Below are 24,119 nucleotides of genomic sequence, written 5' to 3' on the forward strand. Positions count from 1 at the left end.
ATCGGCCAGGTGGCATCATTGATGGACTCGGGGGTGGCAGCGGTGGTGACGTTGGCCCAGGATCTAGCATTGTTTCGTTCTACTGTGCATGGGGTCGCTATGAGTCGGTTCCGACTCGATGGCACCTGACAACAACAACAACCATTTATTTGTCAGTTTGTTGTACTGTGGTGGCTTGCGTGTTGCTATGATTCTGGAAGCAACACGCAGGCCACCACAGTACAACAAACTGACAAATAAATGGTAGATGGTGATAATAGCTAGCATTTAATATTTTGTGTATATTTACATATATCTATTCATTTTAATCATAGAATAAATCTTAAGTGATATATTGTTGTTACCTAATGTTAACATTGATGAAACTGAAGCCCAGAAAGGTTAAGCCTATGATTTATATAATGCATTTAGCACAGTCTCTAGGACATAGTGTCTGCTATATTAGCTTTTTTGTTGTTGTTCAAATGAGTGGTCATTTTAAAGTTATCAAAAGGATTTTTTCAATAACAGATATATGGCATGGCATTCAAAGCAGTTTTTTCTTGTTTCTTCTTGTCTCCATAGCTCTTGGTGCTGGACAGGCATCTTTGTTTGGGAACAATCAGCCCAAGATCGGAGGGCCCCTGGGTACAGGAGCCTTTGGGGGCCCTGGATTTAATACTACAACAGCCACTTTGGGCTTTGGAGCCCCTCAGGTTCCAGTAGGTGAGTGTCAGTAATTTTCAGACTTTGCTCAGTTTATTTCTTGCTAATACTTACTGACCTTTTCCTATCCCGCCTTTGTTACTCCTCATCCACGTAATACATACGAGGGATTTCAAAAAGTTCATGGAAAAATGGATTTAAATGACAATAGAATTTTTCCACAAACTTTTTGAAGCACCCTAATACATTCCTGTCATTAACAGTTGTAAAATTTAAAAGGGGTTTATAATGGGCTCCCTTCTTCTGGAGTGTCAGGCATACTCCTCCAAAGAAACTACTTTTGTTACTATTTTTCATTCATATTCCGTATAATTAGGTCTCTATAAACGATGTGCTTTGTTTTTTTTTAATGTTTTGTGAATTATGTGATAGTTTACATGGGAGAACATTAGCTTTATATTCATCCTATTATATGTTGTTTCACTGCCATGGTTATAGTCCCCTCCATGCATCATCAACCAACCAGAGGGTATCCCTTGCAAGCCTGCCCCCCTGGTCGTCAGCACACAGACCCTCTCCCTGTCTGGGTCTAAAGTCCCCAGCTGCTCCATCTCTCTACATCATCGTCTCTGCCTGCATCTCTGGTGTCACTGCTTCTCTGGGTTGGGTCCTGCTCTGCGCTCTTCTCCCTTGATGGTCCCAGGGACCTCCGCTCCTAGACTGCCATGTCAGTCACTCCCCTCCTTGCTACAAAACGTCTACCTTTACATTTCCAACCCTCACAATTAGTTCTGATAACAATTATTCACTATTGTATCATAAGAGTCCTATCTGCATCTCCTTTTATCAGCCCCGCCCAGACAGACTGGATACTACTCAGTGGAGATTCTGGTAGCGTAGTGGTTACGAATCGGGCTGCGAACCTTAAGGTCAGCGGTTCGAAACTACCAGCTGCTCCGCGGGAGAAAGATGAGGCTTTCTACTCTCGTAAAGATTTACACCCTTGGAAACCCTATACAGGGTCGCTATGGATCGGAACCGACTCGATGGCACATAACAACAACAACAACAGTGGAGATTCTTCCTTCCTCCACACCCTCTTGAAAGCTTGTAAGGCAGTCACTTCTTGCCTTTGTATAAATGATGTGCTTTTATGAGGTGGCTTCAAAAGTTCTAGGAAATTTTTCATTATCTTTTAATTCAATTTTTCCATGGATTTTTGAAGTCCTCTTGTGTTGCTGTGCTTTGCTGTATAAAGTATACAATAAATTTAGCTTGTTATAGAAGGTGAGAATTTAACTCACTTATTGCCCTCTATCTTAATTTATTTCTACCAATATAACTATTTACTAAATCCACTAAACTTAGTTTTACCTATTGAAATGTTTTTCAAACTTGATTCAGATTTTCCCAGTTTTTGCTGTATTTGCCAATCATCTTATTGTCTACTTGTAACTTAAGAAAATTAACTTATTTTTTATTTAAGATATTTTTAAAGAAAACTGTTTTCTACTGGGAATGGAAATCTATCACTTGGTATAAGTAGAGTAACTGTAAGGTAGACTATGGTTGGGTGGCTAAGTAGATAGCCAGGTAGGTAAATGTCAGTCTCTGTACTATTCAGTTTATCTTCTGTATTACCATGATACATGTTCCACATTTTGAGAAACGTTTGTAACTTTATTTCGTGTATTAGTGGTGGCAGTTTGTGGCATCCGTTCCAACTTATAGGAACCTTGCATAGAGTTTCTCAGGCTGTAAATCTTTATGGGAGCAGAAAACCTCTTCTTTCACCCACAGAACAGCTATTAGTTTCTACTGCTGACCTTGAGGTTAGCAGCCAACTCATAACCAGTATGCTACCAGAGCTCCTTTTAATGTGTGTGGTGGTGGTTATGTGCCGTGGAGTCAGTTCCGACTCATAGCGACCCTGTAGAGAGTTTCCAAGGCTGTAAATTTTTACAGGAGCAAAAAGCCTCATCTTTCTCCCGCAGGAACAGCTGGTAGTTTCAAACTGCTGACTTTAAGGTTCACAGCCCGATTCGTAACACTATGCTACCAGAGCATCTTTTAATGTGTAGTGTGGTTGTTATGTGCTATGCAGTTGGTTCCAACTCCTAGTGACCCTGTACAGGGTTTCCGAGGCTGTAAATCTTTAAGGGAGCAGAAAGCCTCATCTTTCTCCCGCGGAAGAGCTGGTAGTTTCGAACTGCTGACCGTGAGATTAGCAGCTCAATTCATAACCACTACGCTGCCAGAGCTCCTTTAATGTGTGTAGTTAATCCAAAAACCCAGCTCAAACCTGTGGTGTTGTTTCAATGAATTCCAACTCATAGAACTGCTGCCCTATAAGGTTTCCAAGGTGATAACCTTTGTAGAGTTGTCCTGGTGTGGCATTATAGGATAAGCTTTTAAATGAAAGGTTGGTTTGAATTACAATGTATAGGTTGAGATTCATGGGCACTATGAGGTAGAACCAACTCAAGTAACCAACTCAGCGGCACTTAACAACAATAACAATTATTACAAAAGCAGATTGTCACATCTTTACCCATCAGAACAGCTGGTGAGTTTGAACTGCCAACTCTTTTGTTAGTAGCCACCAAGACTCCTATGTGCCTATATGTTTTTTTCTTACTAATCTTTTAGGAGATATTATTTCTTGATTCTCTTTTGTCAAGAGAGGAAATTAGTGCCACTTTGTGCCTTTTGTACCCTTCTCTTTCTCTCATTTCTTTGTCATCTCTGTTTTTATGTTGATAAATTTTAGTTCCCATAACCGCCTTCTATTAATCTCTATTAACCTTTCTAGACTATTCCAAATTCTCCTTTTCCTCAAATATAACTCATTCTTTGATATCTTAGACCTTCTTCTGCTTTGTGAACTCTTGATTATTCTTTTTATAGACCTTCAGAATTGCTCCTAGATATTCCCCTCAATTCTCTGTGGGAACTGCTATGTCCTGGACATAGGGTTTACCTTTTTAGGGTTGACCTGAATTTTCTGGACTGTATTTTCAAGTAAAGTGTATATGAAAGGTATTTGCAGGTCTGAAGATAATCTCTAGTCATTTCTTAACTTTCATGTCACAGAATTCTGATGTGAGAATAATTACTCTTAAAAAACTTTGACTCTGTTCCTTTTTGCATTAGTGATTGCTGATGAAAGCTTAATGCCTTTCCCATTCTTGTTTCTTTGAAGGTATACCCTATTTCTCTCCCCATCTCCTAAAGAATTTAGGTCTGTCTATCTTGAATTTTCACTGATCCGCATTAATTGTTTCTGTCTTAATGCTGTATTTTTCAGCAGTATACATGTTCTTATTCTAACTCCCCTTTTTGTTCTTTTTCTGTCAAACCAGTAGTTCTTATATAAAATGATTTTACATAAACTTCTATCACTCCCCCTCTTGCTGGGGACATTTGTCAATATGTTGGAATGTTTTTGTGTACCAAACTGGGACGGTTGAGCCTTGAGGAGGTAAAGTCCTGGAAAGTTGCAAAAACTTTGTATACTATACAGAACAGCTCCTCAGAAAGAGTTGACTTGTAATGTCAGTGGTTAATATTGACGTGTTTTACTGCAGGCCAAATCTGTTTTTTCAAATAAAGCTCTATGGTAATACACCCACTTTTTCTTTGTTTATGTATTGTCTGTGGGTGCTTTCGTACTATGACAGAGTTAATTAGTCGAGACCGACCAGTTGGCCTGCAAAGCTGCAACTCTTTATTTTCTGGCCTTTTATAGGAAAGTTTGTGAACATACGTTTTTACCTCTGTGGATATTCTGTCCTAAATGGATGTTGTTAGGTGCTATCGAGTCAGTACCAACTCACAGCAAGCCTGTTCACGACAGAACGAAACCCTATGCCAACCTCACGATTGTTGCTACATTTGAGACCATTGCTGCTGCCACTGTGCCAATCTATCAACACCATAACTCAAATGCATCAATTTTTTTCACAGTCTTCCTTATTCACTGTTCAACTTTCATATGCAGATGAGGTTATTGAAAATATAAGTCCTCTCCACTTTCAGCAAGCAACTTTGTATCATCAGCATATCAGGTAATAATAACCTGATATTGGAGTCTTCCTCCAATCCTGATGCCATGTTTTTCTTCATGTAATCCAGCATCTCAGATTGTTTGCTCATCATACAGATTGAATAATGCACATCTTTGCTAATTTTAAGCCATTCATTGTAGAAGGGTAGTTTATCTTTTAAATTTTTGCTTTCTCTCTTTTCCTTCCGTTCTTTTAGTTATACTTTCTGGAAGACTGTTGATGGTCTTCCAAATCTTCCATTTAAAGTTTTTTTAATAAAGTTTTTATTGTGATTCATGTGATAGTTTACATGGGAGAATATTATCTTTACTTTCATCCTATTGTATTTCATTTCATTGCAATGATTACAATCCCCTGCATGCATCATCAAACAACCAAAGGGTGACCCCTGGCCACCAGCACACAGCCCTTCTCCTTCCCTGAGTCTAGAGTCCCTAGCTGCTCCGTCTCTCCATGTTGTCTTCTCTGTCTCCATCCCTCATGTCACTGTTCTATTTAAAGTTTTATTATCTCCAAGAATTCTTCATTTTCTTCAAGCATCCAGTTCTCATATTCATGCTTTTATTTTTGTTGCTGTTTTAACTCTTAACTTTTAGGGGTTCTTATTTTTATTTAGGGAGTCCTGGTGTTGCACTGTGGATTAAAGCATTGGACAGCAAGGTCAGCGGTTCAGACTCACCAAATGCTCCTTTGATACCCTATACTGGGTCGCTGTGAGTCAGAACTGACTCAACAGTGCTTAACAACAACAACAACATGTTAATTAAATCTCTAGAGTTATTTTTGCTTTAATACTAATCTTCAGTATTTGGTAATCCTTTTATTTCATATTTGAGAATCAAATAATTTTAAAATGTCCTTGTCACCTCTTTGAGTGTGAGCTTAGGGTAAGCAAACTAGAAATCAACTATTTATCTAAACAACTCTCTTAATACAGATGATTTATCATGTGCTTTTTAAATTTACATCTCTGGGTTTAAAAATCTGGGACCAATTTTCACATTCTAAGAAAATCTGCTTGACTAAAGTGGATGGGGATTCATTCTTTTGTTGTTTCCATGTTATTTGTAAGTATTAAAGTTTGTAACATGTTTTGATTATAGCACTCTTATAATATGGATTTTTTAAATAGATGTTAGATAATAGCTTCGTTCCTAAATATGTTTTAGGTTGTTTTTGGTGACATAGCATATTAGTTTCCCGTTAAACCATTTCTATACAAATTGTTTATTAACAATTGCTTACGTTGTTTATAATGTGTTAGCGTTCCATTCTGGTTGTTCTCTTGCCATTAATTTAGCTTCCTTGGCCCCATTTACCTTCTCATACTTTCTTCAGGTTAGATATTGACTACTTGATCTCCTATAGATGATTATTTAAGATGCACAGTACTCATGGGTGATATTGTTTATTTTATGAGCTACTCTGCCTTTTAACTGATAGGTGATCTCCAGGAGTGGTTTGAGTTCCAAGTTGAAAGGGTACCCCAGTGCAATAGTTTTGGGGGTTCCTCTCTAGTCTCTACTAAGGAGCTCTGGTAGCTTAGTGGTTACAAATCAGGCTGCAAACCTTAAGGTCAGCAGTTCGAAACTACCAGCTGTTCCGCAGGAGAAAGATGAGGCTTTCTGCTCCCATAAAGATTTACAGCCATGGAAATCCTGTACCAGGGTCTCTGTGAGTTGGAACCAACTCCATGGCACATAACAACAACAACTAGTTGCTACTGGTCCAATACATCTGCCTGTTTTTAGGAATTTGAGTTTGGTTCTACATTTCCCCCCCCATTTTTCGGGATGATCTATTTTGCTATTGTTGAGTGCAGTCAGTAGTAGTCCTTCTAGATCTTCTGGTGTCAAGGTAGGAGGTGAAGCAGTGCTTCGTATAGACTGTTAGTCCTGTAGACTAGTTTCTTCTTTGAATGTTTGATCTATATCGTCACTTGCAAGCTTTTAAGACCCTTAGGTGCTGTAACATATTGCATTGAACTTTAAAATAGGTTGATGGTTCAAATGCAAAAGCCACTCCTCAGAAACCCTATACAGGGTTGCTGTGAGTCGAAATCGACTCATTGGCACTTACCAGCAACAATGAGTTTTTATGATGGCGGGGGGCACAAATCTTAAAAACCTCAACCCAATAGGGTAATGGAAGGAGTTAATGGGAAATCATAAAATCATAGCTGGGGTGGGGGTGCAGGGCAGTGGCAATGACAGCTGTTAGAGTGGAAAAATTTTTGGAAACAAATTTGTATGTGTGTGTGTGTTAATGGTTGTACAATAGGGTGAATTTTAGTTCAGGTCACTGAATTATACATGTAAAAGTTGAAATTTTTGAACATTTAAAGGTATATGAAGGAACTTCAAAAAAGTTCATGACAAAAATGAAATAGAAAGATAATGGAATTTTTTCACAAACTTTTTTCAGCCCCTCCATAAGGCAATTCCCCAGATAATACATGAGTTCCATTTCCAAGTCTGTTTTTAAGTTGAATTTGTACATGTTGAAACAGGTGCGGTTTGTATCTAAAGTTAGTCAAGTGTTTGTCTTAGTATATATAGTGCGCCTTTCTAATCATAAGTGTTAAACACTTCCAGATATGCTAAAATGTGTTTAGCATAATGTTTTAATTCATAGTATTGTATGTACCTTGAATTTTTAATGTAATAGGCTTTGGAGGGGAGTTGGTTCATACTTCAGAAGTTCATGACCTGTGGACTATGTGTGTTTCTTTATCATAATTTAATCGATTTAATGGATTTCTTTTCTCTTATGGTCTCTTGGTCAAAAAAAAAATTACAGTAGTTGTTTTGTCTCTTTTGTTTGTGGCACTGAAGGGTAATCACTAGATGGCTAACTGCAAGGTTTGTGGTTCAAATCTACCAGCTGCTTCCCAGAAACCCTATACAGGGTCTCTAGGAGTTGGAACCAACTCAGTGGCACCTAACATTATCAACAGTATAATTGTACATCATGAATATAGTTTTCATTTTTCCAGGTGTCCCCTAAATTCTCTGTGACTAATAACAGATGTTTGTTCTCATACTCTGAAAGAAAATTAAGCTAACTGAGTGATTGTTTCCTCCTTTTCTATTGTTGTTGTTAATTGTTGTTGAATTGGTTCTTACTCATAGCAACCTAGTACACTGTTTCCAAGGTATGGCTGATGGGTTTGAACCACCAGCCTTATGGTTAACAGTTCAGTGCTTATCTTATAGTGTGTGTGTATATATATGTATATATATATTTATATAATTTTTTATTTTTCTTAGTACATCAATAATAATTTCATATATCCACAGTTAAATATAATATGAATGTTAACTGTAAATAATAAATACATCATAACTTTTCTGTTTTTCTTTTTTGTATGTTTAATATTCTGTATTCTTCTTGTTGTTGTTGTGTGCCATTGAGTTGGTTCTGACTCATAATGGCTAGAATTCTGATGTGGCACCGTAGAATAAACATTGGACTGCAAGGTTGGTTAGAACTGCAAGATTGGTGGTTCAAAATCACCAGCCTCCTCAGAAACTCTGTACAGGGTTGCTGTGAGTTGGAACCAACTCGATGGCCCTTAACAACAACAACAGTGTTATGGCTGGAACTATAGTTGCATTGGCAGGACCAGACCAGATGATTTCATAGGCCTTATGTGGCCCGTGGGCTGGACATTCCCCACCCCTGCTGTATAGGGTTTCTGAGAGCAGCTGGTGGGCTTCAACTGCTGACAGTGCAGTTACTAATACAGTGTTTACCCTGTGGTACCACACCAAGGTCTACTCTATTTCTTAAATAATTTTTTTATTTTGGATTTTTTTTTAATGTATTAAAGATATATTCATATTTCTTTGTTGTTGTTGTTATGTGCCATGGAGTCGGAACCGACTCATAGCGACCCTGTACAGGGTTTCCGAGGGTGTAAATCTTTACGGGAGTAGAAAGCCTCATCTTTCTCCCTCGGAGCATATTTCTTTAGTTAAAAAAAAATTATTGTTTTTAACAAGTACATAACCTACCATGATAGTAGTTGTGGTTGTGTGCCGTGGAGTTATTTCCCACTCAGCTACCGTGTATAGGGTTTCCAAGGCTGTAAATCTTTACGAGAGCAGAAAGCCTCATCTTTTTTCACAGAACCACTGGTAGTTTTGAACTGCTGACCTTGACATTAGCATCCTGATTGTTAACTACTATGCTACCAGAGCTCATTAATCCACCATGATAATGTACCTTAATTTTTACAAATGTTAATGTTAACAATTGTAAAATCCATGGATTAATCGAGTCCTGATGGGCACTGTGGGTTAATGTGGTGGACTGCAAGGTCAGTTTGAACCACAAGATTGGCAGTTCAAACTTACCAGCTGCTCCTTAGAAACCCTATACAGGGGTCACTATGAATCGGAACCGACTCGATAGCATTTAACAATACTAACAACAATTTATTGTTGATTGCATAAGCTGTTTCCATGTCTTGACAGTTATAATGTGTAGTAGACACCTGTTTCTAATTTTGAGCCCTCCATTTAAATTTCTGTGATTGAAATTATTGTATTAAAGAATGTAAAAACAGTACTTGGCTCTGTATGTTGTTTTCTTTAGATGGATTAAACTAATTTATAATGTTTCTATAAGTCAAATGCTGTAACACTTTATACAACCTTGCCAGTAAAAGATAGTGAGGTAAGTATAAAATATTTCTTCAGGGTTGTTTTAATTTGCATTTCTTTATTACTGATAGTGAACATTTTCTAAGTGTATTTCTATGTGTATAATCTCTTAATCAAATGTCTTTTTGTATCTTTGACTGACTGAATTCCTGAATTCCTTCAGTTTTTTCTTTCTAGTAATAATATTTAGTGAGTCTGACCATTTTGAAGATTACATCCCCAAGAGTGTTGATGAGTTCTCTTGATACAAATGTGCTAGATCCTAGTGCTAACATCTTTCTTTGTCTCTCCTTTGTCTTATGTTAAGCTTTGACAGATCCAAATGCTTCTGCTGCCCAGCAGGCTGCCCTCCAACAGCACATCAATAGTTTAACATACTCACCATTTGGAGACTCCCCTCTCTTCCGGAATCCCATGTCAGACCCTAAGAAGAAAGAAGAGGTAAAATTCCAGATGGTTTTGTAAAATTTCTTCTCAGTATGCAACAAACTAAATATGCACAATATAAGTCCTTCACTTTAAACATAAGAGAGTAACCAAAGCTAGATATATTATAATTTTTAAAAAGATGTGCTGTTTATGCTTTTCATTGGGCCAGGGATAAATTCTATTTCTGCTATATCTATCAAGGAGCCATGGTGTGGTACAGTAGGATAAGCAAGGTCAGTGGTTCAAACCTACTAGCCACTCCTTGGAATCCCTATAGAGTTACTGAGTCAGAACCGACTCAGTGGTATTTAACAACAACATACATCTGTCTGAATTCCAGCATGACAAACAATGAAATGAGAACTGGGCTAGTGATCATAGTTGAGATCGTAAAACAGACCTGAAGTAAGGCGGATTTTATTGTTGAGAAAACTAAGGGTCAAGAAGGCTGACTGGTTTTCCTAAATTTATAATATGCCTTTAGTGACAGAAACAAAACCTTACTTTCTGACTTACACATAGCTATGTCCTAATCTTGTAAATTCTGGTAGCAAAGAAATTATCTTTTATTCCATGATGTCTTTGGCCTGTGTTTAATTCTGTTTTACCAATTATAATTTGTGAAATCGTTGGGCAAATTATTTTGCCTCTCTAAATCTCACATTTCCTCGTCTTTAAAATGGAAATAGTAATACTTTTTAATGTTGAGGATTAAATGGCTCATAATAAGTTGCTCACTATACAGAAACTATTACTGTTTAGTCACTTATGTCATCTTGGAGTTCTGGTGTGAAACTGGACTGCAAGGTCGGTGGTTCAAGCTCACCAGCTGCTTCTCAGAAACCCTATACGGTATCTCTCTGAGTTGGAACCAGCTTGACAGCAGTTAACAACAACAACATTTATCCTTTAGGTGGTTCTTAAATTAACCTTGTAGGCTAGATACTATGAAAAACAATATATGGATAGGACAGTACTTTTTAGAGTGGTATATAAATGTATGTTGTGATTAGGTGAAAAGTTACAAATTATATTTATAATGTAATAAGCATAATTAACTGGTGAATGAATCAACAGAATATGGTATAGCCATACAATGGAATATCTTTCAGCCATAAAAAGGAATGTAGTACTGATACATGCTACAACATAGATGAATCTTGGAACATCCTAAGTGAAAGAATCCAGACACAAAAAGCCACATATTGTGCCATTTTATTTATTATGAAATGTCATTGTAGGCAAATCCATAGCCTGTAGACTTATGGTTGCCACAGGATGGGGAAAGTAGGCAATTGAGAAATACAGTGTTTCTTTTGAGTGACGGAAATGTTACAGAATTAGGTAGTGTTTGCACAGTATAATGAATACAATAAGAACCACTGAATCAATACATTTTCCAGTGCTTAAAATGATGAATTTTATCTAAAAAAACAAACAAACAGGAGAGAGCATAGATAATAAGATTTTTTGGAGGAGATAATATTTACCTTTTATGATGGACAGATAGAATTCAGTAGGTCTTATTCAAGGAGTCCTGGCGTAGTGCTGTAGGTTAATGCACCAAACTGCAAAACTGTTTGAACTGCAGTATTGGTGGTTCAAGCTCACCAGTCACTCCTCGGAAACCCTGTATAGGGTCGCTATGGGTCGGATCCGACTCGAAAGGCACTTAACAACAACAACAATTCAAGGCATTATAAAAAATGTTTTTATTCTAATAATTATTGTTTATTGATTGATGGATAAATGCAAACAACTAGCCTTCCCCCACCAAGATTTTAGAATTGCGTAGAAGTTGAATATTACTTCATAGCTGAGGGATATTTTTGTTTAGTTTTGTTTTAAGCATGACTTTATGTTTGTAAACATTTTATATGGCTTGGAATTCTCTTGATGTTGTGTTTTCTTAAAATGAACATAAATATTGATGCCCTTTTGAATGCAAAATGGCTGCAGGATTAGTGGATATATCAGCAATTTTTGGTACATTTTCATTTGCAAAGCACTTTTCAAATACAGTTATCTCAGTTGCATTTAAAAACAAGTCAGATAAATCAGTTGAAATGGACACTGGAGAAATGAGTAAAAATCAGTTCTAGAGAAATAAAGACAGTTCCCTTGGCATTCATGTATACATACAAAAATAGGTGTTAACATACTTGTTTTATGGGGAATTGAGACTTCATATGTATCAGGTGTCAGAGCTGAGGTTTGAACTCCGGTATTTGATTTTAAAACCAGTATCATCAGTTGAATTAAACCAGAACTTTCCTTGTGCCTTTTCTTTCATTGTTCAGAGATTGAAGCCAACAAATCCAGCAGCCCAGAAGGCTCTTACTACACCCACTCATTATAAACTTACACCGCGCCCTGCCACCAGAGTCCGGCCAAAGGCTTTACAGACAACAGGCACAGCCAAGTCACATCTCTTTGATGGGTTGGATGACGATGAACCATCCCTAGCCAACGGAGCATTCATGCCTAAGTGAGTTTAGGTTTGAAAATATAAATGCTATGTGTTAATACTAACTAAATAGAAAATAATCATATGTTTATATTTGCTATAGTTCTTTGTAGCTTTCTCAACTTGATAGTTCTGATACCATTCCTTTTTACTTTTGTCTGATACGTTTTTATGCTTCCTGTTTAGTTTCTTGTTTTCCAGTTGAAGGTGTATTCTTCATATGAAACATTTAACTATATTTTCTTCATATGAAACATTTAATTATCCTTTTCTTTCCATGCCCCTCTGTTACTGTGTTTTAATCCACTGCATAGTTGTCCTACAAGACGTGTCCAGAGTACAATTAATCTCTTAGCCTTCCCTCTGGAATCAGAAAAGTCCCCAGGAAAAAGCAACCCCAAGCACTGAACCTCTCATTTTCTTATTACTTACTTAATTATGTCTTAATAAGGTGTTTAACTAGCATATATAATTTCTGGGACAAACACTACTAGTTTTTGTTAGTATAGATGAGACACTCAGTTGAGACTAGAAGTGCATAAACATATAAATAGGATCTACTAGTTGTAGTTGTTTAGCGTGCATAACGTCTCCATTTTTTTTAAAAAAGAAGGAATATAGTGTACTAAATCGTCCAGCGATTTTTTAAGTGGTACTTAGTTAAGATCACTTCTACTCTATAGACATGGTTCCTCTGCTTAAAGTTCATGTACTATAGTTCTTATCTTAGGTAAACCTGTTATACACAAACCTGAGCTTCTTAGGTATTTGTGATCATTCTTAACATATGTCAAGGTTTTGTATTTTGTGTGTTTTTAACATGTTTATTTTTTCATTGTCCTTTTTTTTTTATGTTTTATTGTGAATTATTTGATAGTTTACATGGGAGAACATTAGTTTTACATTCATCCTGTCGTATATCGTTTCATTGCCATGGTTACAATCCCCTCTATGCATCATCAGCTAACCAAAGGGTATATCCTATAAGCCTGTCCCATCCACCCCCTCTCTCCCAGTCATCAGTGCACAGCCCTTCTTACTCTCTGGGTCTAAAGTCCCCAGCTGCTGCATCTCTCCACATCAACGTCTCTGCCTCCATCTCAGGCATCACTGCTTCTCTGGGTAGGGTCCCGCTCTCCGCTCTTCTCCCTTCATGGTCCCAGGGACCTCCACTTAATCACTCCCCTCCTTGCTACAAAACGTCTACCTTTACATTTCCAACCCTCACAATCAGTCCTGATAACAATTAATCACTATTGTATCACAAGAGACCTATCTGTACTTCCTTTCATCAGTTCTGCCTAGACAGATTGGATACTACTCAGTGGAGATTCAACTTTCTTCCACCCCCTCTGGATCTAGGTTCCCTCTTGAAAGCTTGTAAGCCAGTCACTTCTTGCCTTTGCCTTTGTAGCGCCCCACCCCCACCCCCGTTTTGGGTAGCCAATGTCCAAGTTTCCCATCCCTGTCTATCTTTGTATGGAGCGGGGGTGGGAATGATCCTCTCTGTAAAGATTTGTTCCCTCTTTTGAGCTACTGCTTCCCTAGGTGTAGGTCAGGTTCATCAAATTGTATCAGATTACTCTTTTTTTTCCTCTTCTTTCTTCTTTTAGTTGAGCTCTGATCATCCAGTCATTGAAGCCAGATCAAGTGGGTATTATCTGCAAGTGTGAGTGTTCTTGTGCATTTGCCTTCTCTTATCAGTTGGATGCTTCATTCTCCACTCTAGTCCTCTGTGGCTATGTCACTGACTCGGGGCCCAAGAGTCCCCAGGTCTTGCCACACTGCTCTTCATTGTCTTTTTTTTCTTAATGTTTTATTGTGAATTATATGATAGTTTACATGGGAGAACATTAGTTTTTACATTCATTCTATCGTAAATTGTTTCATTGCCATGGTTACAATCCCCTCCATGCATCATCAACCAACCAAAGGGTATATCCTGCAAGCCTGTGCCCCCTACACTCCCTTCTCCCCGCCCCCCCCTCCCCCCCAGTCTTTAGCACACAGTCGCTCTCCCTCTCCAGATCTAAAGTCCCCAGCTGCTCCATCACTCCACGTCATCATCTCTGCTTCCATTTCAGGAATCACTGCTTCTCTGGGTAGGGTCCCGCTCTCGGCTCTTCTCCGTTGATGGTCCTAGGGACCTCTGCTCCTAGACTGGAAAGTTAATCACTCCCTTCTTGCTATAAAACGTCTACCTTTACATTTCCAACCCTCACAATCAGTCCTGATAACAATTATTCACTGTTGTATCACAAGAGACCTTTCATTTCATTAGCTCGGCCTAGACAGATTGGAAATACTCACTAAAGATTCTGCCTTCCTCCAGGCCCCTGACTCTAGGTTCCCTCCTGAAAGCTTGTAAGCCAGTCACTTCTTGCCTTTGTAGCCCCCTCCCCCCCATTTTGGGTAGCCAGTGTCCAAGTTGCCCATCCCTGTCTACTCTTTTTCATTGTCTTTTAAAATATATATATATTTACCAAATGTTTAATAATCTATTTTCTTCAAGTCTGCATACTAAGTTTTATGAAGGAGGAAATAGTTATAGATCCTGATTGTCCCCCACAAGAAATAACAAACAGAAGATACTGTACAGAAATAATAAAAATCCACAACATTGTAATGAATAAAATAAGTTCATAGGAAGTTGAGTGTTTTCAAGTGTATTTTCCACTTTGTTTTAAATGTATTCACTTTATTTTTCCAAACACCAGATTACAATATATTTGATAGTCTTACGTTCTAGTTATATATTTATAGGAATAGTTTATGAACAGACTGTATCCGGTCAGTTTTAGGTAGCATCATTTAGGTAGAAGAAGAGTGCCAATTTGAGCCTCAGCTTTTATGTTTCTGACTTAGCTTTGTGTACCTGGCATATTTTTCCCCTCTGTTTTTAGGAAGAGCATTAAGAAGTTGGTTTTGAAGAACCTTAGCAATAGCAATCTCTTTTCTCCTGTTAATCGTGATGCCGAAGATCTTGCTTCACCATCTGATTATCCAGAAAACGGAGAGAGGTAAACTAAAGTGTATTTTGGTTTGTTTCTGGTGAAAGAATCCTTTTTTCATTTTGAAGAGATTCTGCTCCTAGAATCTAATCATTTAATGAAAATTTAAATTATGAAGTTTGGTGAACGTTACATGAAAGTATTACTGCATGTGAATGTTTAGAAATTCATTCTTTTTTTTTTTTTGCTTCTTCAGTAGTTTAGACTTGGAGTTTTTCTGAATCAGTTCTGTACAATTAGTTGGCATCAGCAGTTTAAACCCATCAGCTACTCTGCTGGAGAAAGATGAGTTTTCCTCTCCTGTAAAGATTTGGTTTAAGTTTTGTTATATATTATTATGGATATATATGGGTAGAGGTTATGAATGTGTCTCCTGTAGCCTGCTTTTTTCCATTTATTGTAAATGCCTTTTCATGTCAGTATCCATGTATCTGCCTCCTTTTTTTAAATGACTGCCTACATAGTATTCCACTTTGTGAACTTGAAATACCCCAACCAGACATTTAGATTATTCAATATCCATGTATTCAAAATAATGCCTCTGAAAATCTTTTATATTTTTGCACTCATCATTTTTTAAAAATAAAATCCTAGTTTACTAGCACCTTGCTGATTGTAATATTAAAAGTCATTTTTAATTGAAATTTGCTAAAAGCACTCTCTGAAGAAAAATGAAAATTGAGTAGCTCAGATCCATTCATTTAAGAAAATAGACCATTGTAGAGACTTAGACATCAGACTAGCCAGATGAGCTAGGATAAAATTCTAACTCTTCTGTTTACAGTTCTGTGACCTTAGGCAAGTTACTTTACCTTTCTGTACCTCAGTTTCCTTACCTATTAAGTGGAGATAGTGATAGTAACGTACATTACGGGATTGCTATAAGTATTAAATGAATTTTCACTATGTGGAATTGCATAGGACAGTGCCAGGCACTTAGTAAGGACTCAGTAAGACTTGACTGTTAATATTTGTTACTACTACTAGTACCACAGGAGCTAATAAAATGCTTCTTATTTTGGGGTTTGTTTTTTCCCCTTCCCTTTCCAGATTCAATTTCCTGAGCAAACCTATTGATGAGAACCATCAGCAGGATGGAGATGATGATTCTCTTGTGTCACGTTTTTATACTAATCCTATTGCCAAACCCATCCCTCAAACTCCAGAGAGTGCTGGAAATAAACACAATAGCGGTAGCAGTGTGGATGATACCATTGTTGCATTAAACATGCGGGTTGCCTTGCGAAATGGGCTAGAAGGAAGTAGTGAAGAGGCGTCTTTCCATGATGAATCACTGCAAGATGACCGAGAAGAAATAGAAAATAATACTTATCACATTCATCCGGCAGGTCAGATCCATATTGACACATGATTAATTTTTTGTCATAGTCACTGATTTTCAGCACTGTGAAAGTCAGTTATCTGTACTTAAAACTATTTTAATTGCATTTTATAGAGGTTCACATGTGAATACTTTCCATTTATGCTTTAGTTAATTTTCATACTTTTGAATCTTTGGGAGTAGTGAAAATTGGTGTGTCATTAATTATTTGGGTATATTTTAAACAACCCAAATTTTATATCTTAACAGATAAGATTGAAATTTTAGAACTTTCTAAGGTACACTTATAAAACTATTAGTTTGTTGTTTTAATTAAAATGAAAGTAGTAATGATTTCCCATCATATTAGGGTCTATAAGATTTGAATTTAATTAGGTATATATGTACCATTATGTCTGATATATGTAGGCACTCAAATGGTAGCTGCTGCTCTGGTTATCTAATGTCATCTCAGTTCTGTGCTTTCCGTTTGATTTCCAACAAATACCAAAGCATTAAACAATGCTACAAGAATGGGGAGTTCTTGGCCAGATACATAAAGCTTATCCTTTTCCTGTGTTGATAAACATCTCAATTGTGTTTCCATGAGTGTCATCACGTTGTTTTTATTTAAAAAATTTTTTTAATCAAAGTGAAGTTTGCACATAGTGAACTGTGTAGATCGTCCTAAGTATTTATTCTGATGATTTTTTTACCTGCACAATTTTTTTCTTTCTTTCAGTTGTCTAATACCCCAATTGAAATGTAACATTTCTTTTACCCTGCTTTGTTCCCCATAGTCTTTTCTTAAATTTCCTTTAAGTAGAATCATATAGTATATACTCTTTCACTCAATATAATGGCAGCAATTTGGTCAACAGTTCATTCTTTCTTACTACTCAATAATAATCTATATATAATTTTGTGTATGCATTCTTCTGGTGATGGACATTTTATATTATTTTGTCTGATAGTATCTAAAATTTAGAGTTCCATTAGCAAGCATTTTTTAACATTTCTAAGATAGGTAAAGGCAGCACCCTACCAATCCTCTGAACCTTGTCAGAAAATAAGCAAGCCAGTTGTACAATTGGACATTGCTGGAATGTAATTTGATGTGTGTCTGAAATTCTTGTATCTCAAAGAGCAGATTAACATAACCTACAAATGGGACAAGAAGTGATTAAAAGGAACATACCAATGTTCCACTACTACTGTTGAGTGCTTCAGGAGTTTTTTGTTGTTTTGTTTTTTTTTTAGTTTGGTGGTGTCACCCATATCTGAGTCTTACTTTTGGATATGTTCAGAAACCCCTTTTCTCCATTTAAACATTTCTTCTTCCTGCCCATTAAATATCACTAGATAATAGCTGAAATTTCCCTATTTAATGGTTTTAAAAATAATACTAATGTAGGCTTACTTGTTCCTGGGACTTTGTTATGTAGGATATTTCACCTTGATTTTAGTTTTCTATTTGGGTATATAAATTAGTAACATGCAAAAGGCTTATGGGAGACAGTAAACTATAAAACAGAAGGTATTGGGATTGGAATTTCAATCCCATCTCTGTCACTAAATCACTGTGCAAGCCAAGGCAACTTATTTCCACCCAGGATTTTGGTATGGTATCCTCATGTTTAAAACAAAAGGAAACAAGATTTGGAAAACCCATTTCCCATAGTCTGTTCTTTGGAATGCCATTCATACTGCAGGATGTTAAAATGTGTGTCATATAAAACATTCTGTGGTTAAGTCAGGGATACACTGAATTAGGCAAATTTAAACTAGGACTTTGAACTGGTTCAGTCATGGCTGAATAAAGGAAACAGACGTGGACCCGAATCTTTAAAATGTGGGTGAGCCAGAATAGGAAAAATTATGGGTTTGACGCTCTGCTAGAAATTGGTCTCCCTCTTTGAAAACAAGGGCAGTATGCGTATTACATGCATTGCATAGCCATCAAATCTCTTGACTGGCAGAGTTGGAAACAGTGATTCCCTACTCAGTTGAGTCTCCCACATCAGGCTGCTGAAATTTCAGACTCACTGGGTCGGAGTCGACTCAACGGCACTTAACAACAACAACAACATACCTCTTCTGAGTCCCATTCCGTGACTTCAACCCCCAATTTTTCCTATTCCAGTTACTGTTCTGCTTCACCCAAATTTTTAAAATTAATTTCTATTTAGACTTCATTGCATTGGCCATTACCGAACCAATTCAAAGCCCCAATTTAAACAGTTTTCATTATTGTGAGAATTTTCAGTCTGTACTATGCTACATCGCTGAAAGTGAAGAGAACTTGAAACATTTACTTATGAAGATCAAAGAGCACAGCCTTCGATATGGATTACATCTCAATGTCAAGAAAACAAAAATCCTCAACACTGGACTAATAAACAACATTCTTATCAATGGAGAAAAGATTGAAGTTGTCAAGGACTTCATTCTTCTTGGATCAACTATCAACACTCACGGAAGCAGCGGTCAAGAGATCAGATGATGTATTGCACTGGGCAAATCTGCTGCACTGGAACTTTTTAAAGTGTTGAAGAACAGAGATGTCAGCTTGAGGACTAAGGTGCGCCTGACCCAAGCCATGGTATTTTCAATAACCTCATATGGATGTGAAAGCTGGACAGTGAATAAGGAAGATCGTAGAAGAATTGATGCCTTTGAGTTGTGGTGTTGGAGGAGAATACTGAGGGTGCCATGGACTGCCAAAAGAACCAATAGATCTGTTTTGGAAGAAGTGCAGCCAGAGTGCTCCTTGGAGGCCAGGATGGCTAAGCTTCGTCTCTCATACTTTGGACATATTGTCCGGAGGAAACAATCGTTGGAGAAGGATGTCATGCTGGGTAAGGTGGAGGGTCAGAGAAAAAGAGGAAGACCTCTAACGAGATGGATTGGCCAGGTGGCATCATTGATGGCGTCAAGTGTGGCAGCGGTAGTGAGGTTGGCCCAGGATCAGACATTGTTTCGTTCTGCTGTGCATGGGGTCGCTATGAGTTCATTCCAACTCGATGGCACCTGACAACAACAGCTATGCTACATTATGTGCATGTTCCTTAAACTTATTTGACCACATAGCTAGAAAATAAACAAATTGCCTTAGTGTTTCCTAGGAATACAACTTGGGTCAAAACTAATAGAAAATCCTATATTCCTACATATTTTTTCTCTATTTAATAATGTGGAATTTCTGGTGAGACACTGTAGGATAACTGCAAAGTCAGCGGTTCAAACCTACCAGCTACTCCACAGAACCCTATTACAGGGTCGCTACTCGATGGCACTTAACTACAACAATATAATAATAATTTAATTACTAATTATTAAAAGGAAAAAGAATGAATTTCGTATTTCTGTGATTTCCTCTATCAAAGGACACTATTAATCTTTTTTGTTTGTTTTGTTGCAGGTATTGTTCTAACTAAAGTTGGTTACTATACTATTCCATCTATGGATGATCTTGCTAAAATTACTAATGAGAAAGGGGAGTGCATTGTATCTGATTTCACTATTGGTCGTAAAGGTAAGTGTGAGTGTAGGAGTTAATGTTGCATATAAATCTCAAAGGAGTTCTGGTGTGGCATTGTGGGCTAATCAAGCTCACCAGCTGCTCCTTAGAAACCCTACACAGGGTATTTGTGGGTTGGAACCAACTCGACAGCACTTAAATCTCAGAGATCTGCATCTTGTTTTTGTAATTAAAGAGAGTCTCGTGATAGATGAGTTTGTTTTTTCTTATATTTGGGCTCACCACTCAAAGTATAAGAATAGTAGATAACTTTGACAACAAAATAATAAATGTAGCCGTATAACCTTCTTTGGGTATAGGTATACTTGTTTGGGGTAGGTAATTATTTGACCCATTTTCAGTTTTCTGCAAGTAAAGGAAATACTGGAAAGATACTAAGTTAAAAAAAAAAATTGAGTCGTTGACAAGAGGTTTGTTGTTGTTGTTGTTGTGAAGTGCTGTCAAGTTTGTTCCAACCCACAGTGACCCTGTATAGGGTTTTTGAGGAGCAGCTGGTGAGCTTGAACCACCAACCTTGTAGTTCAAATCAGCTTTGCAGTCTGGCGCATTAACCCACAGCGCCACACCAGGACAAGAGGTAGATAATATTCATATTTAGTTCAACCTCATGATATTAAGCTATTACAAATATCGTTTCCTTGGGGAAAACCTTATCATGCTGTATTGTAGAAGAAAGTACTGGCATTTAATCTAATTACAGCTTTATAAATATTTTGGGCAAGATTTTAGAAAGTGATATTGAGGACAATGGGGGGATTGAAAAAATGTCACCCCTGTATCCCCATCCTTCCAGTATTATGGAGAAATAACCCATGTTAGGAATTGCTGGATGATTTTAAAATCATGACTGATGTGTAGAACCGCTCCTTCTGATTATTTCATAACTGGTGGTGTAAAGTTGGCATTTGCCCTTATAGAAGATGAATTTGTAACTATTTGCTTTGGCTTGTAGGTTATGGCTCAATATATTTTGAAGGAGACGTGAATTTGACAAATCTAAATTTGGATGATATTGTGCATATCCGAAGGAAAGAAGTGATTGTCTACTTAGATGATAGCCAAAAACCACCTATTGGTGAAGGACTTAATAGGTATGAGTTTATTTACTTATGTTAAAAAATACCCAATCCATAGGCCAAGGGGTGGGGGTGGGGGGGTGGAACGACACATACAGAGGTGGCAACTTAGGAGGCGGTGACGCGAAAGGCCAAAGTGCTCAAGCCTGGACCAATCCCCGCATCCTTGGCCACAGCTCCTAAGTCTGCACCATACTGAGAGATGAAATGGGCCGAATGGACAGCTGAGTCTAATTTGGAACCGTCTGGAGCGTTCTGCAAGTAAGATATGGATGTTCCACTTACAAGGACATGAAGTCTGAGGATCTGATGTTCCTGATGGATCTCTCTGCCATTCACCATCAGTATATGAAACGCATGTTGTCAGGTGGCTTTGGATATAGTCCCTTCCTCACCATCATGGGTAACATTCCTTCCTCACCATCATGGGTAACATTCCACGGCCAAGGTCTGCCAATGACAGGATGCAGGCTGGAGCTGTTTCCTCTCTCAGGATACTGGGAATGTCTAGTGGCTTTCTGTGCATATTTGCGATGCTGAATGACATGAATTGGAATATAGAACACATGACAGCTAGAGGCATTTGTCAGACTTTTTCATCTTCCTTGGTCATCTCTTACTCCAATACTTGGTGGCAGTATCACTAAGATAATCAATCAGAGATGTACTCAACACCAGGATCTGGGAGATTCAGAGGACAATACAGAACTCAAGACAGTGGGCTACAGCAGATGTCCATTTATCACATCTGGGTAGGGATCATATATGAGACAGGGCTCATATCCTTCAGCCACAGAGGGGACCAGGAAGAGCAGCAGGACAACATCAGCCTGAATGAAAATGAGGCTGCAGCATTTGATGATGAGTGGTGGAGGGAAGCTTCCCAGTTCCAACCGTAGTGCCCTCTGAATTTCGATGGCAAGAGGCATCAGGGTGGGGGGGTGGGGGGGTAGGCTGAGGAGCTGGCTATACAGGGACCTAAGGACTCCGCCTCCTGACAGTCGTGCTGCTATAACTGGAGAAGACTCCAGACCCTCAGTCTCTCTTTACAAGCCTGTGAGAGGCTGAGAAATCATCCCCTAAAATAACTTTTCCCTTTCCAATCCCACTCCCAATTTAATGTTAAATTAATAGGTAAACTGACCTCCACCTTTTCCTGGAGGACTCAGAACTTTTCACAGCCCCTTCCACCTACTTTTCCTTCTTTAATTCCCTTACCATGATGATTCCTTCTCTATTTTTTTTATTTTTTTTTATTCCACAACATTGCCAAACATCTGTTTACTCAATTTGGAGAAACAAATGATTCTCTGAATTACAACTTGGAAATATTAGATGAATAGAGTTTTATACTAATTAAACCCACTGACAGCAGTGGATTCATTTTTAAAGTATTATTAGAATATTTTGTGAGGTCAGGAGGAATTGGACTACACATTTTTAGTTTCTTCATTCTGTACATACTATAACCATTATAGATAAAACCATATCATGTATGTCTAATATACTTACGACAACCTACATATGACTGTTGTTCATAAGCGTGTACAATGAAATAAAAGCGACTAAGTTTCTTACAGCATAGTTCACTCAAGAGTTTTAAATTGGGTTGAATACTAAAATCAGAAAATTGCTAAGGACTAGCCTTCAACAAGATTTTTTGATAAACGTTTTTCTCTTATTCATCCTACTTTTTTGGTAACGTGTTATTTATTTTAAAGTTTTTGTTATGAATTGAGTGATAGTTTACATGGGAGAACTTCAGTTTTACACTCATTTCATTGAAATGATTACAGTCCCCACCATGCATCATCATTCAACAGTATTTACTTCTGTTTCCTCTGTTTTTTTGAATGCACACAAAAACACTCTGGAATGTATAATCATTTAAACAACCAAAGGGCACATTCTGCAAGCCTGCCTCCTGGCTGTCAGCACACAGCCTTTCCCTTTCCATGAGTCTGGAGTCCTCAGCTGCTCACTCTCTCCATGGATGATTCCTTTTCTTGTATCCGCTAACTTGATATTTTTATTTTGCTGATCCACTGTCCCCTAACCTCCCCTATTCTGCCCCTGCCATGTAGTAAAGGAAAGGTCTTTGGGGGTAAATTCTGGGTCCAGGGGCCTCCTCCATGACTCAGCTCTCTTGGGCCCACCTCTTCCTCAGAGCCCCTCAAACGGAGTCACTTGCCCTCATCCAGGACTGTGGAGGGATAAAACTGGGCTCATTCCCAACTCCTTCTTCACCTCTTTCCTGCCCACACACATCACAAAAGTCTTCCCTGCACCCTTCCCGTCTTTTACTTTTGATTTGTGCAATTTGTAACTAGGTGTTTATGGAATAAACAAGAGTGGAAAAAAAAAGAACCAGCTATAGACCACAATTCTGTTTAAATTTGTCTTAATATATGCATTCCTCTGCAACTTGCTTTTTCAATTTACTGTATACCCTGTGATTGTTTTTTGATTCTCATTTGAAAGTATAAATGATAAATGTGGCCTTTTATTTATTTATTAAATCTTATTTTTGTAAGCAGTGGATTATAAGTTTAGCAGTTTAAACCCACCAGCTGCTCTGCAGGAGAAAAATTAGGCTTTCTGCTCCTGTAACAATTTAGTGGAAATCCTATATATAGGGTCGCTGTGAGTTAGAATCAGCATGATGATACTGGGTTTGGTTTTCCCTAATATCAGGTCAAACTGCTGGTTTCCCAAAACTTTTTTTTTTTTTTTTTTTTTTGTAATTGAAGATTTACAGAATACTCATCAGTCCCACATTCAAGAAATTCTACACTTTGTGTCATTACAATGATTGCAATTCACTCCATGTACCATCAGTTCACATATTTACCTCTGTTCATTTTTTTGCCTCCCCCTAACACCCATCCCCCATCC

The 24,119-nt window shown here is 37.8% G+C and overlaps 1 protein-coding gene across 1 annotated transcript in view; it reads left to right on the forward strand.

Moving 5' to 3' along the window:
* The window catches only part of NUP98 (nucleoporin 98kDa), an 89,791-nt gene that overhangs the window by 61,245 nt on the left and 4,427 nt on the right, over positions 1-24,119 (forward strand). The window contains exons 12-18 of the mRNA XM_006870256.1: positions 565-705; positions 9,687-9,820; positions 12,109-12,296; positions 15,179-15,295; positions 16,337-16,635; positions 20,029-20,142; positions 21,101-21,239. Of these exons, the coding sequence (XP_006870318.1) occupies positions 565-705; positions 9,687-9,820; positions 12,109-12,296; positions 15,179-15,295; positions 16,337-16,635; positions 20,029-20,142; positions 21,101-21,239 (1,132 nt within the window). The remainder of the gene's footprint in view (positions 1-564; positions 706-9,686; positions 9,821-12,108; positions 12,297-15,178; positions 15,296-16,336; positions 16,636-20,028; positions 20,143-21,100; positions 21,240-24,119) is intronic.

Source organism: Chrysochloris asiatica, unplaced genomic scaffold, assembly GCF_000296735.1.
Source record: "Chrysochloris asiatica unplaced genomic scaffold, ChrAsi1.0 scaffold00140, whole genome shotgun sequence".
Lineage (NCBI taxonomy): Eukaryota > Metazoa > Chordata > Mammalia > Afrosoricida > Chrysochloridae > Chrysochloris > Chrysochloris asiatica.